At 44.0% G+C, this 19,063-nt stretch overlaps 1 protein-coding gene across 1 annotated transcript; it reads left to right on the top strand.

Annotated features, from left to right (window-relative positions):
• The first annotated feature begins 17,334 nt into the window (after positions 1 to 17,334).
• Positions 17,335 to 18,841, top strand: LOC146831416 (gap junction alpha-4 protein-like). The gene is made up of 2 exons (XM_085603900.1): positions 17,335 to 18,054; positions 18,518 to 18,841. Exons 1-2 carry the CDS (start codon positions 17,335 to 17,337, stop codon positions 18,839 to 18,841), a joined length of 1,044 nt encoding a protein of 347 aa, XP_085460026.1.
• The last annotated feature ends 222 nt before the right edge of the window (positions 18,842 to 19,063 follow it).

Below are 19,063 nucleotides of genomic sequence, written 5' to 3'. Positions count from 1 at the left end.
ATTAGATCAGAAGGTTAATGTTTTCAGGGAAAGGCCTGAGATTGGGTTATTTTGGAAATGGTTGGATGACCCTTCTTGAGTAGTTTTTGGGTCACCTAAGGTTAGTTCTGAGTATAGGAAAATTTCCAATGATTAAAACCTCTGGTTCAGCTCAAGTTGAGTATAAACGGGTATCCCCTGTTTGGAATACTTCAGCTGAGATTAAGTACCACCAAAAAGTTATCTGCGCCAGTGGCGGGACAGGTCGAGAGGTAGCAGTAGCTACGGAGGTCATATGAGGAAAAAAAGAAAAAAGAAAACCTACAATAAAACATTGTTAAAAAAAATAATGGAAGGGCACCACCTCCGAGTGGTATGTGGTGGTTTCTAAACTTTAGAAACCAATGCATATTACTCTGCAGCGCATACCCCTTGGCACCTGTTGCAGGGATTCTGCTTATGCACAGAACTATGCACAGGAAACCAGGACCTCAGTGAATTGTGGTGTACCAAAAACTCACCTCAGAACCCAGAACCCCTTATCCAACCAGCATCAGTGTCCCATTCGTTATCCGAGTTTTATCTCGGCGGTCCCAATGTAAAGACAACCCAGAACAAGCGACTTAGGGTATTTTCAGGAATGGTGGGAATCAGAAATACCTGTTCGGAATTATTCTCATATCAGTCCACAACAGAATAAACAGAGACACAGTAAAGTTTAAAGAGTTTATTTTATAAACCTCGTGTCCTAAGATGCAGTAATTTGGCTAACATAAGCAGACAAATGATTAAGATCAAAACCATCAGCATCGTTACAATACCATAGAAAATGAAAGGAGTAATCATAATAAAATGACAGTGGATATCAGCCACCGTCCTTTCGCTAGTAAACTAATATTATTATTATTAGACTAATAAAAGGTCTCTAGGCTTGAATGGGGAACCCCATACCGTAAAGATCAGCTTAGTGGAATCACATCACAGGATGAGCTAGACTCTGCTCCTGGGAAAGCTCTTCTTCCAAATGTCTCTAAAACATGTAGCCTGCAATATTAAAACTACTCGACTTTCAGGTATTTGCAGCTGCGTGCATGTTATGGCTAAATAGTGGGCCGATCAACCTGAACCCAACAACATACACCGTCTAGCGACCCAGACTGTTTCTTTACACAATGTTCAGACCAAGGTCGCTGCTCACTGTTAGGGATGTGAACAACAGACAGTTCTCATATGAAGCAAAGTCGAGCAAGCATTTCTCAATTAATAATATGTGACTACAGTGTCGTGTGCAAAAGCAGCAAAAGCTGCAAGATGGCTTTCTAACATCTAACACGGTTGTGCTAACTTAGCATTGTACGTATATAGATAGTAATCTTCAATACACCCCCCCTTGATCGGACCACTAACCAGTAGGTGTGCACTTGCAAGAACGCAGAGTTCAAGTTTGATAGAACGGAACCAAGGGCATCAATTGTAAGTCCATATAAGGTAAGTGAAAAAGTTCGAAGAGAAAAAACTGAGAAAAAAAAATAAAAAGGATTGAAAAAAAACATTCAAAGGGGAAAAAAATCAATCCATCAAGGTATAGGCACAATAAGTTGCAACAGCTTCCAAGAGGAAATCATTGGAACGTTCTGCAAAATTATCTGCCATCCAGTTCAGCAAGGGGAAGCCGGAGCCTCCAGCACCACTCGAGGACAACTGGTGTGTTCTTCAAGATAACTTCTCGCTAAGAATTCAGCTGCAGCCGTTCCGATGTCCCAATTCCCTAGGACTCCATGTGCTGCTCCACAGGCCATAAGCCTGACGCCAGAACAGTCCAACTCATGAGCCACTAAGGGGCTCATTAGCCGATCATAATCCGGGGCAGGAGACACCGAGTTTGACAGGCACAAATCCAGAGCCCATTGGAATGGACAATCTAGGCAATGAAAGACAGACTGCACACAAGTAAAGTAGGGAAACCGGAAGGACAATCCATAGGCTATGCTTAAAGTTGCCAGTGGTAACGTGCCATAGTATTCAAGCTTCCGGTTACGAAGATGGAGCAGCCGGGACATGCTGTCGTGTGACGCAAGTTGTGCATCCATAGCGTAGTACGCAGATCAACAAAAGCACCCCAGCTACGAGGGCGAGAAGCAAAGGGAGACCTCCGAAGACGCTGGAAAAAATAGAATGAAAAAATGCCGGGATCACACCAAAAATAGTTTGAAAGGAGGACACGACCGGAGCCCACAATTTTAAAAAAATGAGCCAGGCCACTTGTTGACGAGGCATTAAAGATAGTCTGAATCAAAACGAAGTGGGAGATCAGTATTCAAAAGCGCTTGCACCTCTGTGCGCGTGTTTGCTACGTGAAGGACAAATGTTTCCCGGGACGAAGTCAATGCGACTTCTTTTTGAGACAATAGAGCCCTTATTCTGCTCATCTTGTTGAACTCTGCTTTCAAGGTTGGAATGGAAGGCCAGATGGATACATCGAGCCGTCCATGCGGGGGTGGGAAAAGGACGTTACTACAGCAGACTACTCTCTGTGATACAGTCACTACGTAGGGAATTCCCACTAACATCCCACAGCAAGCTTCATTATTTAATAGCAAATAACTACCATTAGCAAGCAGCGTAAAAGACGGTGTTATAACTGCCACCGGAATCCCTTTCAGGACGCAAGCTAAATTAGGAGCGTGCACATTACATGCACCATGCAATTGAATGTGCCGACACACCACAGAGTGATCTGGAGTGGAAGTGCACTCTTCACCTTTTAAGTAAACCTCTTTTCCGTCCCTCACGCATCTATACATGAATGGGAGTGACCAAACTTCGTGCAGGAAGGCAGTACCAAGTTTTTCATATCTGCCGAGGGCATAATGTTTCATGCACGAACTGAACTTAAACAGGGGGAATGGTAACGTGATCAACCCGTTGATAAGCCACACAGCAGAGTTTAATTCGGCAACAGAGAAAGGTAAAGGTTCTAATTTTTCAATGTGCAGCAATGAGTATGTTGCATCTTTCATGGACATGAACTTTTGTTTCGTAGTTAAATTAAAAGGGAGGAACAAAGATGAAGTATTCATGTAATCCCAAGGGACTTTCCCAGCCTTTAACGTTTGCAAAGTACATGCAAACTGCATAATGGAACGCAATTGATTCTGACCATGATACAAAACAGACAAATCATCCCGCACAATGTCTACCACAGATGAAACAATATTATCTAAGGTATAAATTCTGGAAGACAGGGTGTTAATGCTATTATCTATGACAGCCAATACCTTCTCCATATTGGCTTGATCAATAGCTCGCAATCTGGATGCAGCTTCAATCTGTGATAGCGTCCAAACTTCGTTATAAACAGCATATACCCATCTTTTGGACCTGCCAACTGCAGGACCCTTAACAAAATCATTCAAATCTATTTTGTCGTTCAATTGTGATAAATGAAGTTTGACAGATGCTAAGGTGGAATGTTGCAGCCAAGATTGGCATAACTTCCCTACTGAGTAGTTAGTTACAGTGTGAGAAGATTCAAAACGGGGGTCTACACAAACTTGTGTATACCCCGGTGCTAAATCCAGAAACCGATGTTGACAGGAATCTGAGCTCATTTGCCATACTAACCACCCTTCCGGATTAAATTCAGAAATATTGAAGGATGTGTTGGAAATGTATGACTGCAACGTAGCAAGGGTCAGATCCGTATGATTATCCCAATCAGGATAAGCACCCAGACCCAGAATGGAGGGAGAATTAAATTTTTTAGAAGTAGCCAATCCAAAGCAGGTGGTCTGAAAAATTGACGAATTCAAAAATAACATGTGGTTCGGGATGAGGCAGGCACGATGCAAAGCTTCTGTTCCTTGTACCTGCCACGGTTTAGAACCCCAAACTGATTTAAGATCGATAGTAGATTTCCACAGATCATATCCTCCGATTGCCAATTCATCCACAAAGGACTTAGAATATAACAATTTGGTGTGTGTCAGTCTAACTTTAAAAGCAGACTCAGCCGCAACCTTAAAATAAAAGGAGGCCGGATTTAACACACTAAAATCAGAAAAATATGTGAATTTGTCCACCAACGTGGTTGAGCTGCCCTGCCTAGGGGCTGGACAGTGTTCCCATTGTGTATAATTTACAACATTTCGAAACGTATTTGCTTTGTGTAGGAAATGTGTGCCATAATGTTGGAAGCAGAATTGCTCATCATAATTAGCAGTATCTAAATACAAATCTTCAGCATCAAATGCAGCATAATATTTCAAATCAGAAAACAGTGCTTCTATTGCTTGTACATCCCAATCATCCGAGTGGATGTTTTGCTTAAATACATCACCCATAGAAACACGAAATACATTTGGCACATTGATTACTTCAGTGGGGCCATGAATTTGAAATTTTACAGCATCCCAAGCGATCCCATCACGTACAGGCCAGGCAGTAATGTTCACAAAAGTCTGGTCCATTTTCATAATATGTGATGAGGAGTGGGTTGCCAAAGTTCCATCAATTAGTCCAATTGTAGATCTTTCTTTCAGGTAGTGTCCATTTATAAGTCTAAAAAACACTACCACAAAGCTAATGGACATAAACAAAAAAATACATACGAGCACCAGCCAAATGTAAGTCCAAGGAATTAAAAAATTTCTTTTGAACCAGGCAACAAAAATCAAAACTTTTGATGGGGCAATGGAAGTCATTGAATTAGTGTCAAAGGAGTAGCGCAACTTGGTAACTGTTGTGGATTGTAAAACTGGCAACGGGACATCCGCAGGTGTCATACTAAGAAGAATCGGCCACTCGCTGTAGCTTGACATTGTCAATAGAGATGTACCTGTTATCCTTGCGACCAGGAAGTGGAGGTAAAATGACTGTACGTGTACCCTGTACTCCAAGCACCAGAACTGGTGCACGATAAGAGGGGCCGAACTCCTTCTTGTTCTCCACCTTCTCACGGACCAGATCACCAACTCGAGGTAGCCAGCCGACTACCGGAATCTGAAGCGCAGCATCAGATGTGGAGGGTACGTATTCCTTCGCTAGACTGTCTCTGGCTTCTTGAAGATTCTGCAATACAGCACAGTGATCATCTACGTCAAAGGGTGCGGCTGACGCCGCCATGTCTAGACCATCAAGGTCCGGGACAAACATTCGTATGCCAAAGAGCATCATGTATGGGGTCCGCCCACCCAGAGACCTTCTAGGGAGATTATTAAGTGCACATTGCACGTCATATAAGTGGGCTGGTCAGTTCCGGCCAGTACCTAAAACCCTGGCTGTCAAAGATTGCTTTAAGTCACGGTTCATTCGCTCCACCACACTATTACCCTGAGGTCGGTATGGAGACGAAAATTTGACTTGGACCCCCAAATTTCTCATGGCTTCTTTGTACGCCCTAGAGGCGAACGCAGGGCCCTGATCAGAATGAAAGGTACCACATGCAAAACTTCCAACAAAGACATGCAAATCCTTGATGACAGTACGGGCATCAGCACTCCTCTGTGGCCACACCCACAGAAAACGTGTTCACGAATCCAGTGCAACCAAGATGTATTTGTACGCAGTATCAGAGGTAAATGGACTGCAATTATCTAAATAGACACAACCCAGTGGTTTATTAGATATGTACAACTGAGATTGTGGTGGGCGCGCCGCAGTTGAAGGTTTTATCTGCTGGCAAATGTCATGATTAAGAACATAAGCGCAAGCTTGTTTGTACAAACCGCACCACCAGTAACGTTGTTGTAACAGAGATACAGTAGCTGCAACACCGGCATGCACGGACGCCATGTCCTCGTGAGCTGCTAATATCAAAGAGGGTCTGCAGTCCGCGTTGGGAATCAATCTGTCACCAACGTCGTTAATCCTCACTAATGGGACGTTATCAGGACTTAAGCGATAATGGTAACGAGAAGGGAAACCTCTTGGATATTTTGTTCCCTTCTCCGTAGCAGCAATAGCTGCCAAGATGTCATCATCGATCTTACTTTGTGATCTTGTAACTGCTGCTACTAAGTATGTCGCCACTGCTGTTTTTGCTGCCTCGTCAGCTAGGCTGTTGCCGACAGCATGGACAACTCGTTGGTGACCAAGAGTGTGAATAACATTCACGAGAGGCAGATGTTCTTTAAGTTCTGCCACTCGAACCCAAAGCGTTTTATGCTTTATTGTGCTCCCTTTGGAATCATGATAGTCATTCCGAGACCAAAAATGTAGATTGTCGTTGTAAGATTGAACACAATAAAACGAGTCACTCACTATAAGAGTGGTGACTCGGGGATTAGCAAACTCCAGTGCAAGCACCAGAGCACGAAGCTCCACCAACTGTGCGGTACAATCACCCAATGACTGCGTATGCACGACATCGGATTGGAATTCACCATTCACGAAAGTACCGACCATAATTGCGCAGGCCGCTGAATAAGCATGCTTCGATCCAGTAGCCGGTTGCGCAGAACCGTCAGTGTAAATGACACAATGGTAATCCTCGAGCGGGCACAAAGACAGAGGAGCTGAATGAACGAATTCATATTGCAAGAACTCCTGTGTCTGTAGAGCCGCGTCAAAGATATATGTGACGTCGGGCAATGTCAAGGAAGTGGCCCATTGTATCCACCTTGGGTGCAAAGCCTTAGAATTAGGTACACTAGCTTTCGTCACCACCTCAAGGGCAGGATATGGTGTTACCACCAACATGCGTTTACCTTGCGATAGCTCTCGCTCTTTCAGAATCTCCATCTGCACTGCCGTCAGAACTTTCTAGACAGCGGAAAATCGCAATTCAGCCAAAGTGTACAGGTGTGATTTGTAGGCAATGGGGACGGTGTCGCCCTCATTGAACGTTAAGTATGTGAAACCCACTGCGCCCGGCACAATTCGTATGACCAGGTTAGTGTGGTTATCACGCGTCAGTAAGTATTTAGAAGCAAGAAGGTCAGCTTGCAATGATTGCAATATAGCTGAATGCTCTGGCAGCCAACATAATTTGGAAAAAGTAGGTTGTACCAAGGCATAAAGCGGCTTGATACGCTGGGCATAATCAGGAATGTGCGTTCGACCGAAATTCAGAAAGCCCAGCAGAGATTGTAATTTCTTCAGTGTCGTGGGAGCACGTAGGCATGCGCGTTTCTCTAGGAAGTGCGGAGCCAATCCTCGACCTTCATTGTTGAGTTCGTATCCCAAAAACAACAATGTATATTCCGCAATGTGAGACTTCACAAAGTTGAATTTGTAACCGAAGTCTGCAAACAAAACAATTATGCGATCAACGCGATGCAGATGCGGCCACAACTCGTCATCTGTGAGACAAATATCATCCACATACGAGTACGCATCAGGGTCTATGCACTCTAACAGAGAGACTACACAAGCGGCAAAGACACCAGGGCTGTTTTTATAGCCCATCGGTAATCTTTTGAAATGTTTTTGTTTGCCACCCGAGGTAAATGCCGTCCACTCACTACTAAGAGAGGACAGGTTATGGCTGTAAAAGCCATTGGAAATGTCAAGTGTGGTTTTAAACCGTTTTCTCACGAGCCGAACTGTGGGTATTCTGTACCGCGCATGTCCGGCAATGAGAGTTTAAATGCCGGTAATCCAAAACCAGGAGGTACGACCCGTCAGGCTTCGTCACAGTGAATAAAGGATTATTCATTGGTGACACACATGTTTCAATTACACCTTGATATTCCAATTGTTCAAGGATAGCCGCGACATGAGGTCTTGCTTCGCGACGCATGGGATATTGGGGTTGTGGCTGGGGCGTGGACCGCAACGGAATTTCATGGCTGGGGGACAATTTATCCCAGCCTACCTGATTACGATACAACACAGGTGCAAGCACCAGAGCCCACTCCTCGGCGAACTTCTTAGCTTGGTCCTTTGGCAAAAGACGGGAGGATCACCTCCTCCCCTCTAGGAGCATCTAAAACGAAAGCCGGGGGCCAATCAGCCTCTGCCAATAGAATATCATATGAAGAGGTCAGATTATCCCAAAAAATCCCTTTAATCGTGCGTTGTATGTCACCTTCAATTAAAAGGACTATATTATACAGTCTGTCAGGGGGAGCCACTCTAGTGTCAGCAGTTTCTACAGTTATGAACGTATCAGTTGCTGTCACCACCAGATATGGACGCAGTGCTTGTCGCACTACTATAACTTCCGCCCCGCTGTCGAGCAGCGTTAGTGCCCATGTCAGGTTCTGAAGCTCCGTCCGCACCATCTGTGGCATACCTCGCTGTTAGCGCAGCAACTTTCTTTTTCTGAAACGGGGGTTGTTGACGTGCAGACTCGTCCAGCTTGCCTTTGCCGTCAGCCTGACGGGTTGCTCTAGACTTTGGGCACCCCTTCCTTCCCCTCGGTCTCCGCCACCAGATTGTGAAGACGATGTTTCCTGTGAAGAACGAGGAGAGCGTTGTTCAGAAACCTGAAATCTATCAGGTGACTTAATACGAGATCGATCGCGCAGATCATATGTGCGTTCGCTAGACGACTGCACGGGCGAGTCAGGACGAGACCCCTGTTTCTGTTGCTGCTTCCCCTGTTTCTTTGCTCGCCAACTTTGTTTAGGAAAATGTGGGCGTTCGTCTTTAGTAGACGAGCTCACCTTAGTTTGCTGTACTATATCAGGAACTACCACGGTTGGTTTAACACACAAGGCACTACGGCCCACGGTCCTATATGCTTGCGCAATTATTTTAGAGAACTCCTTAGGCCTGTCGAGTTCATCCACGCGGTCCAGCTTATTAGTTACTTGGAACTGCATGACATCGCCTTTGAGGTTGCCCATTACCATGGAAGCCACCACATCGAACACTCCGACAATCCTCATTCCTAATTCAACAGCAGCCTCCGCTCAGTGATTCTCTTGAACACGTTTAATGACGGAGGGTAGTACAGACATAGACGGAGTGCCGAAGCACTTCGAGTAGGTCGCGGGAAAGACCTTGCCCCAGTTCGTGCAATCGGCCATATCTGGGACCAAGTCTTTCGGCAAACTAATGGTGAGTATCCTGTGTTTCTCCACAGGAGTGGTATGCGGAAAAACTGCTTCCAGTTGGTCAAATTTCTCAGCAAGCCAATAAGGAAAATCATCCTTATTTTGGGGGCACTTGCCCATCACCGAATTAACCATAACAGGACTAATAACCACCGCATGGTGGTCCGTTGGTTGTCCCGCAACAGCAGGTGCCCCCACCTGCACGTTGCGTGACACGTACTGCACTAAGGCCCTATGAACTGTAATCAGGGCTGTGTGCAGCACCCGCAACTCAGCCACCGCCACCGTGAGATAACGGGGATGGGGCAGCTATTTCAACCGCCATAAGGACACACTAAAGAGTATCAACGATATCAACAGTAGCACTGGGGTTCAGTAAAAATAACCTTTTTAATGATCAAGCTTGAAAGAACCTATTAGTCGAAACACAGGTAGGTTAAACCGTCACTCCCGTTAACCGGAAACCAGAGTGAGGGTGTTGTGGACTAATATAAGCACTACTAAGGCGTTTCAAATCAATAGACCAAACAATAGGTGCGCCATGTTGCAGGGATTCTGCTTATGCACAGAACTATGCACAGGAAACCAGGACCTCAGTGAATTGTGGTGTACCAAAAACTCACCTCAGAACCCAAAACCCCTTATCCGACCAGCATCAGTGTCCCATTCGTTATCCGAGTTTTATCTCGGCGGTCCCAATGTATAGACAACCCAGAACAAGCGACTGGAATGGTGGGAATCAGAAATACCTGTTCGTAATTATTCTCATATCAGTCCACAACAGAATAAACAGAGACACGGTAAAGTTTAAAGAGTTTATTTTATAAACCTTGTGTCCTAAGATGCAGTACTTTGCCTTACATAAACAGACAAATGATTAAGATCAAAACCATCAGCATAGTTACAATATCATAAAAAATGAAAGGAGTAATCATAATAAAATGACAGTGGATATCAGCCACCTTCCTTTCGCTAGTAAACTAATATTATTATTATTAGACTAATAAAAGGTCTCTAGGCTTGAATGGGGAACCCCATACCGTAAAGATCAGCTTAGTGGAATCACATCATAGGATCAGCTAGACTCTGCTCCTGGGAAAGCTCTTCTTCCGAATGTCTCTAAAACATGTAACCTGCAATATTAAAACCACTCGACTTTCAGGTATTTGCAGCTGCGTGCGTATTATGGCTAAATAGTGGGCCGATCAACCTGAACCCAACAACATGCACCGTCTAGCTACCCAGACTGTTTCTTTACACAATGTTCAGACCACGGTCGCTGCTCACTGTTAGGGATGTGAACAACAGAAAGTTCTCATGTGAAGCAAAGTCGAGCAAGCATTTCTCAATTAATAACATGTGACTACAGTGTCGTGTGCAAAAGCAGCAAAAGCGGCAAGATGCTTTCTAACATCTAACGCGGTTGTGCTAACTTAGCATTGTACGTATATGGATAGTAATCTTCACTACAGGCACCCTTACATACTCTGCAGTAATCACTGCAGAGTATGTAAGGGCACCAAGTAGTATACACTGGTGTGCAGTGATTTCTAAACAGGGCTTGAATAGGGAGCAGTGTCTCTCAGTGGTGGCTGGTGGAATTTGAATGTGGGGGGGTATACAACCAGTAAATTAATTATCACGTGCGTGAGGCCGGTGTTTATGGGGTTTTTTCGGGGGTGCTTCCCAGGGAAAGTTTTGACAATTGGTGTATTTTGGTTACATTTTCAGCAACATTTCTGTGATAAATGGACAAAAGATAGATATTCTATACTGGCTTTAGCCTGCCACCTTCTCTCTACCCAGGATGTGGTGTTACTGTGAGAGATGGTGACTTAGGAACTGGTTAGCCAGATTTAATTCTCAGCTTGCATCTCCTGTGATTCTGAGCAAATCACTTAATCTCACATGTGCCTATAAAAAATGAATGTGACCTTGTAGAATGCAATTGGTGCTCATGAAAGCACTATATCACTTTGGGTCAAGTTTGTACTATACAAAAAACTGCACAAAGAGGTGTATGCAGCTTTATGCCTGACATGTTTCAATACTTTTCATTGCTCCTGACCATTAAGTGGATAGGATGGGTGGCAATCTTTGCTAACGGTGAGTATTCTTTCAAGGAACTCACTCTAGTGGGGTTTCGGATAGCTGAGCTACTTGGCTTTTCGATCTTTTCCCCCTCCTGCATCCTGATAAGTATGCTGGTATGCTACTTCCCACCTCACCTGGCAGAACTGTTTGTAAACTCCTTCCCAGATTGTGAATTGACATTGCCATTAGCACATTCTAACTTGATTGTGGTGGGGGATTTTGATCTATGGGTTGATTCTGGCCACTTCTGTCATACAATTTCTAGCTTTATTGATAGCATTGCTTTTATGGAGTTTCTCCAGAATGTTCGGGCTCCAACCATAAAAAAGACCATACTCTTGACCTTGTCTTCGGAGGTTATAATTATGTAGGGTGGATGGATACTATACCTCAGGTCTGGTGAGACCACTACCTCATCAAATTTATTTCAGAGCTTAAGAACCACAGCCCTCAGGGTCAAATGAACCTTTTGGTACCTTAATTTAAGAGTCCCTTTCGTTTACTTTCTTTTCCTAATGCTTGAAACTGTTTGGCTGAGGCTAAAAGACCACAGATTCCTGGCCTTTAAAATAATAGTTACAGCAGTTATACACAAGTGGAGGCTACGCTGCATTTGGCTCTGCCTCTAAAAAAAGTCCACCCAAAACATGTCAAATCATCTGACCCAGGTATACTATTTATTTATCTGGTACTAAAAGAGGGTGTAAGAAATTAAACAGGGGATTGTGAATTGACAATTCCCCAAACTCAAGATCTGAATTAAAACAAACGTTGTCAAATTATACAATTTTTTTGCATCTAAAAAAGCTGAATTTTAGTGTCAGGGAAATCTTCCAAATTGTGAATTCATTTGTGTCACCTAACTGCGCGGCCTCAAGAGATAGCAGACAAGCTCCTGTACTATTTTGAAGATAAAATATGTCCCAATTGCACCTTATTAGGACCCCTGCAAAATGTGTCAGAGCTAGGGGGTAGGCACAATTGGCAGAAATACATTTTGCAAAATTGGATCTCCAATTGGCTGGAGTATGTACCCTGTCCAAGAAGGTACAACTATCCTTGTCAAGGTAAGTCGGATACACACACTAAATTAACCTGTGCCCAGGCCCTGGTAGCTTGGCACAGAGCAGCCAGGCTTAACTAAAGAGGCAATGTGTAAAGTATTTGTGCAACACTTAAAACAGTAAAACAGTGAAAACGCCACGCAAAAGTAATCCAAACCAGGTTAGAATAGAGCTTGACTTAATGAACAAAAGAAGACAAAAATGACAAATATCCAATAGTTATGATTTTTTAAGGATTACATTTAAATCTAGCTCTTAAAAGCATGAGGTCAGATACAGGGAACAAACTTGTCCTGCTGAAAAAGTACCTTTGGATGGAGGATGAATTGTCGTTGAAGACCCGATGCGAGAAGCAGAGGAGACAATGCATCTTTGTAGATCTGGCTGGATGTAGACAATGCATCGGTTCAGATATGCGCAAGCAGAGATGCGTCATTAGCAAACCCCTCTCGATGAAGGCGATGTGTCATTATCGAGCTGCACAGTCAGCGTTGAGATCTCCTCATCAAGTTGATATATTTCGACTCCAACCAGACAGTGATGCATGAATTTTAGCAGAAGAGAGCCAGAAAACTCACCTCCAATGCCCCAGGTCTGGATTCGCACCACTTGGCAGGGCAGGGCTCACATATGCCAGAGTCCAGAGGCTGTAGCACAGGATGTTGAAAGTCCTTGATGCCACTGAGACATCAGAACATTAGGCAGGCCAGCATGCCCTTGGAGTTACTTTCGTTCTAGGATGTAGCGAAGCAGGTCCAGTCCTTCTCAACCCCAGGCAAGGAGGGCAGCAGGGCAGGCATGACGAAGCAGGAGTCCAGCAAAGTCTAGCAGAGTGACAGTCTTTTCAGCAGCACAGATGTCCTTCTTCCTGACAGAATGTCCTTAGGTCCAGAAGTGTACTGATTGGGCTGTCTCAGGTGTCCAGTACGTATACCCAGTTGTGCCTTTGAAGTGGGGGAGACTTGCACAAGGTCCCAGCCCTTCCTGCCTTGGCTCCAGACTCACTACAGGGGGGTATATAGCTCTTTGTGTGTGGACAGGCACAGCCCTATTCAGGTGCAAGTATCAGCTCCTCCCTCCCATCCTGCCCTGGATGGCCCATAAGCCTGGTTATGCCCCATTAGGATGTGAGTGACCCATCAGGCACATAAGCTCTCTTTGTGTGTGGCTGTCTGGAGGGAATGCACAGCACCCAACTGTCACCCACCCCAGATGTATATTCAGAGATAAGCAGAGGCACCAAATGGTTAAAGTAACAAAATACCAACTTTCGTAATGTGGCATTTTTAGACTTGTATCTTAAAATCCAACTTTACCATAAGTTGTGATTTTAAATTGTGAGTCCATAGATACCAAACTCGAAATATTGATCTTTTCCCAAGTGGTTATTACACTTATAAAATATAATAAGGTCATCCAAATGTTAACCTATGGAAGAGATGTGAAAAACAAATTTAATAGTTTTTCACTACTAGGACACGTAAAACTTACAAGTATTTGTCCTTCTTTTTTAAATGCACTGCACCTTGCCCTTAGGGCTGCCTACGGCTTACCTTAGGGGTGACTTATATGCATTAAAAGGAAGGCTTGGGCCTGGCAAGAGGGATAACTTCCCAGGTCGACATGGTAGTTTAAAACTGCACAACACAGGCCCTGCAAATGGAGGCCTGAGGCTTGGTTAAAGGGTTTCTGAAGTGGATAGCACAATCAGTGCTACAAGCCCACTAGTAAACACAACATGATGATGAACGGAGTGTTGAAACATTTCAAACACTCACCACCAGTCAAGAGATCCAGGTTAAATCCATTGTTTATTTGCTCACCATTACAACCCTAATGGAACCCAGCCATATGCAAATCAGTCTTGAACCTGCTTCTTATGGGAACAGTCCAGCCCAAACTGAAAGGCTAGGTCCTACCTGGACCAGAAACAAGCATCCTGGGACCAGTTTCGGGGGTATCATCCCACATCAGCTAGGCTAGCTTGAATCCAGTGGCAAATCAAGCAAGGGGTCCAACTTCTGGGCATACCCTTGGCCACTTCGGGTGAACATAGCAAACACTACAAAATGATGGATGGAATGCTGAACTTCTCAAACATTCTCTCCTAGTCAAGTGACTGGATTAAATCCATTGTTTTTTTACTCACCATGCAACCCCAGTTTGGACCCAGCCAAATGCAAATCAGTCTTGACTCTACTCCCTATAGGAACAGTGCAGCCTGAACTGACATGCCATGTCGTCCCTGGGCTGGAAACAGGCAAAACTGATTTGCCAATGGCTGGGTCCAAACTGGAATCGCATTGTGAGCAAAATCACAGTACTGGGGGTGAATGTTTGACATTGTTCTGCATTCCGTCCATCAATTGTTCTTTTTGCAGACCCACTAGTAGCATTTAATTTACAGGCCCTGGGTACAGGTAGTGCACTTTACTAGGGGCTTATAAGTAAATTAAAATGCCAATGGTACCACGCTTTAGGGAAAGAACATATGCACTTTAGCAATGATCAGCAGTGGTAAAGTGCGAAAATTCGTAAGCTAGCAAAACAGGAGGTCCGAAGGAAAAAAGTCAGAAAAATCCACAACAAGGGTGCCAGGTTTAATGCATGGAATTATATTAAAATTCTGCACGATTCTATAGATTCCGACAAGGGGGCGGAGTGGGCATTTGGCACTATTTTCTTAGTGCAAAATACACCATCATGGGATGCATTTTGCACTATGAAAACAGCACAGCCAAATGCCAATTGGGGACCTATCATACTCTGCAGTGATTACTGTAGAGTATGTACGGGCACCACCACTGAATGGTATGCAGTGGTTTGTAAAATTTAGAAACCACTCCATATCACTCTGCAGTGCATACTTCTTGGCACTCTTACATACTCAATTCAGAGTATATAAGGGCACGAAGGAGTATACACTGCTGTTCAGTGATTTTTAAACAGATTTTCAAAAGAGGTAGCAGTCTCAGTGGCGGCCAGTGGAATTTGAAAGTGGTGAAGCGTAAAACCAATGAATTAATTGTAGAGCGAGCGAGGCCAGTGTTTATGGGGGAGGGTTTGAGGGTTCTTACCCGGGGAAAGTTTTGAAAATTGGTGTATTTTGGTGCAATTCTCAGAAATATTTCTGTGATAAATGTACAAACAAATTGAGTTCCTATTTTGGCTTCAGCCTGCCACCCTCCCTCTACCCAGGATGTGGTGTGACGGCAAGAGATGGTGACTTAGGAACTGGAGAACCAGGTTTAATTATCAGTGTGAATATCCTGTGATTCTCGGGCAAATCACTTAATCTCATATGTGTCTATAAAATGAATGTGACGTTGTGTAATGTAATTGGTGCTCAAGAAAGCACCAAATTACATGGGTCTAGTTTGAACTATATAAAAACTTTGCAAAGAAATTAAAAACAAAGCCTTAACATAATGAAAGACAAGTAGATACCCATTTAGTTGCTGATTTGTTCAAAGTGAAACCAGAAAATATTGAAAAATCACGGCTACCCCACTTATATTATCACAAATATTTTATTTCACCAAAACTCCATTTTGTTCATTATCATGGATGAAAGCAATTTTAAAAATGTGAGTTCAGAATGTCAGTTGTACAAAAGTTGTGGCTAAATAAAACAAAACATTCTGTACGTTTCACCATCAGGTTGCTAAATATAAAATAACATGCAACCTAAATGAGTACTCAGTGGCTAATGTCTATTAGTTAATACACTGCTGAGGTTAGTGTGTAACTAGAGAGCCACAGAATTAAATCTTGGTTGGTGCAGTGGAGAATAGCAACGTGTATTTTCAGTGCTACGAGGTCACAGACCGTGACAGAAAGAACTGTGAATATGCAAGTCATTATTTGAAACTTGCATTACACAAAGTATAATATAGACCGCTACAAAATGCGCAAAGGTTTTAAGATAAAATGGTGCTTTCAAAATACAGATTTTAATAATATCGAGAATGCACTTAATGCATGTTTTTTATTTACAGAACTGTCCCTTTAACACCTCGTCAAGGGTAGTAAGCACTGTGTAAATACAATTGCAATTAAAAGCATACACTTCACAGCTCAGATGTTAACTCTTTGCACTACCGCTCAAAAAGAATAAATCTTTGCTATCACAAACCTTCGAACAATTAAGGCCAGTACTGGCTCCTAAACCTACTTCACACTTGCAGATTATCCTTTACAATTGCAGATGAACTTGTAGTGCACATTTGCTATTCTTTCAGGCCAGCAGGTACCCTGGCAGGAAGGCTTGATTCTGATTAGCTGTTTGCCTGGCCTTGATTTCACAGCACAGTAGTCTCACTGAATGACACTTTAAAATTGAAGCATTTAATATAAACCATTGAAATTCACCATCCCAACTTGTCTCTTCTGCTGCTACTAGAGGAAGGACTCGGGAGAAAAAAATAGCAGGAAAAGGAAAGAGTGTCAGGCCAAGGACAGTGGGGAAAGGGAAAAGAGGAAAGGCTTAAAGGGACGAAAATTAAACCTGACACTACAGCGAAGGAGAGATAACACCACTCACTCCAGCAGTCTTGTAGTCCGGTGTTGCTGCACCCCAACAGTCCACAGCACCTGCAACGAGGCCCAGCGACAGCTCCTAAAATCGCCTCTTTGCTGGAATGCTCTAAATAGAGTTCACGAAGCACAGAATAATGCACAGTGCAACTGTTTAGAGCAGATGACAGGCCATTTTGCTAATTCTGCAGCCCCTCTCTTTACAAGTCGTCATGCTGTGAGAACTTGGGAAAGATAGGATTGGTGAAAGGCAGCTGATGATAGACAAGCAGCCCCAGGAGTACTGGGTTTGATAGTGTACACGCCTGGCGCCTCATCAAAATGTGACGCTTTTAAACGCAATGTGTGTGTGGCCCCAGGGGACCCCAATATTGCAGAATCAGGCTAGCAGATATCAGCCTGTACTGCTTAACTTTCACTCTGTTCCGTGCACTTCCGTCTGAAACCAATAGAGATGAAAGCGAAGGGGCGTAACACAGGCCCCCGCAGCCCCCGCTGTGCGGGGGGGGGGCTCAAGATCCAGGGGGCCCCCTCAGCACAGCACTATGGCAGGGGAGCTCCTGATAGAGGCCGTAGGGGGCCCCTCCTTGTACCTTGCAGGGGGGCCCCCTCACTTTTCGTAACGCCTTGCCTCTTCGCCTGCTCAAGCTTGATGCACAATGGGCAACTGGGACCTTTTGAAAAGGCTTCGGGCCGAAGTCCAAGAGCATTCGACGTTTATTGACAAAATCTGGCTCGCGGTGCCCTTTATTTTCTGTATCTTGATCCTGGGATTGCCTGGCAAGTCTGTTTGGGGGGATGAGCAGTCAGCCTTTGTGTGTAACACTCTGCTGCCTGGTTGCATCAACGTGTGCTACGATGAAGCCTTTTCCATCTCTCATGTTCGCTACTGGGTGCTGCAGTTCCTGCCTGTAAGCACACCGACCCTGTTGTACCTCGGTCATGTCGTGTACCTGTCTAGGAGAAAAGAGAAGGAGAATGAACAAGCGCTGGTGGCGCTCCAGTCAAAGGATGCTGAAGGGATTCCTCAGACAAAAATAAAGCTTCAAGGCACTTTGATGCTCACCTATATTGTTAGCATCCTCGTACAGACGTTTTTTGAGAGTGGATTTCTGCTGGGACAATGGTACTTGTATGGGTTTGTGATGCTCCCAGTGTATATTTGTGAAAGAGCCCCATATCCCAAGAAAGTGGACTGCTTCGTCTCTCGCCCTACAGAGAAGACCATATTCATCATCTTCATGATGGTCGTGTCTCTGGTATCGCTCCTTCTAAATCTCCTTGAGCTTATCCATCTAGTCTGTAAAAGAACGCGTGGAAAGAACAACTCTCAGCTCATATCCATCTATTCCACAAGAGACATGCCCACAGAATATAGAGTGCCCACCGAAACGCGTCAATGCACTATAATGAAGGCCTACTGTAATTCTATGTCGATAACTGTTAAGATTGACAATTTTCTTATAATATGACAATTGATCTATGTGATACTTAGTAGTTTCTTCTGTGAATAGGAATTATTTTCCTGCCTGTTCTCCCAATTTCTATTCTTCTTTTGCTGTTATTTTTATGTATGTTTTTAATTGCATTAACCATATTGGATTACACATGGTTTTTTAAAATTGTTTTATGAGGAATTCTCAATGTATATTTTATTATGAGTAAACATTGTACACTGAAATGCATATATATTTGCTTTACAAATTTGTACCATTTCTATTTGATTTCTTTATTCCCCTGTTTCTGGTTTATACATTGGTGACATAGGGTGTCTATCGTATGTGTGGTTTTATGCATGTGTATTTACCCAAAGGGGGTTCTTTCTGACTAAGGCTCCCACAGAAGGTCCCTGAGGTCTCTACTAAGCCCTTCCGAGATGATTTTTGCACACACCTTCCCATGAACACAAACTGCCCAGCACTTCTGTTCTGCAGGCCATTCAGTGAGCAGAACTGGGCTAACTTCAGCACAGAGCAGTGCATAGCCGCCCAGTACAAAAAGAAGTGTGCCCTTGACCAGGTATCCCAGAGTGACCTCTTCGTGGTGGCAGCGGATGCTGCGGATGGTCCATCCAGTAGTGTTGGCAGTTCTATATCCAAACAAGAATATGTTGAAGCATCTTGCCTTCCTCGCTGGTGTTTACAGCCTACGGTGGTCACTACTTGAGGTATCCTGTTTGTTTTTGTTCCTCATACAAGCGCACATAAAACGAGAGCTCAGACGGGATCTCTGAGGGGCATATTAACAAGGGCCGGCGAAAAATATCGCAAAGCACGCTTAGCACTTGCATATTTATCGCCGGCTATCTCTGGAATTTATCGCCCGGTTAGCGCGTTATTAACAACGCGCATCACCGAGGCAATAAAAATTCCAGAGATAGTGTGGATA

The sequence above is a fragment of the Triturus cristatus genome, chromosome 5_1 (assembly GCF_964204655.1).
Source record: "Triturus cristatus chromosome 5_1, aTriCri1.1, whole genome shotgun sequence".
Classification (NCBI taxonomy): Eukaryota; Metazoa; Chordata; class Amphibia; order Caudata; family Salamandridae; genus Triturus; species Triturus cristatus.
Note: the sequence above shows the minus strand (reverse complement) of the source record. Positions and strands in the feature narration are given on the sequence as shown.

Bases quoted from the DNA above. Each gene is read 5' to 3' on its own strand.
- LOC146831416 (XM_085603900.1), top strand. From the start codon at position 17,335: ATGGGCAACTGGGACCTTTTGAAAAGGCTTCGGGCCGAAGTCCAAGAG. The intron at 18,055-18,517 runs GTGCCCACCGAA...AGGCTCCCACAG, and splicing joins ACATGCCCACAGAATATAGA to AAGGTCCCTGAGGTCTCTAC.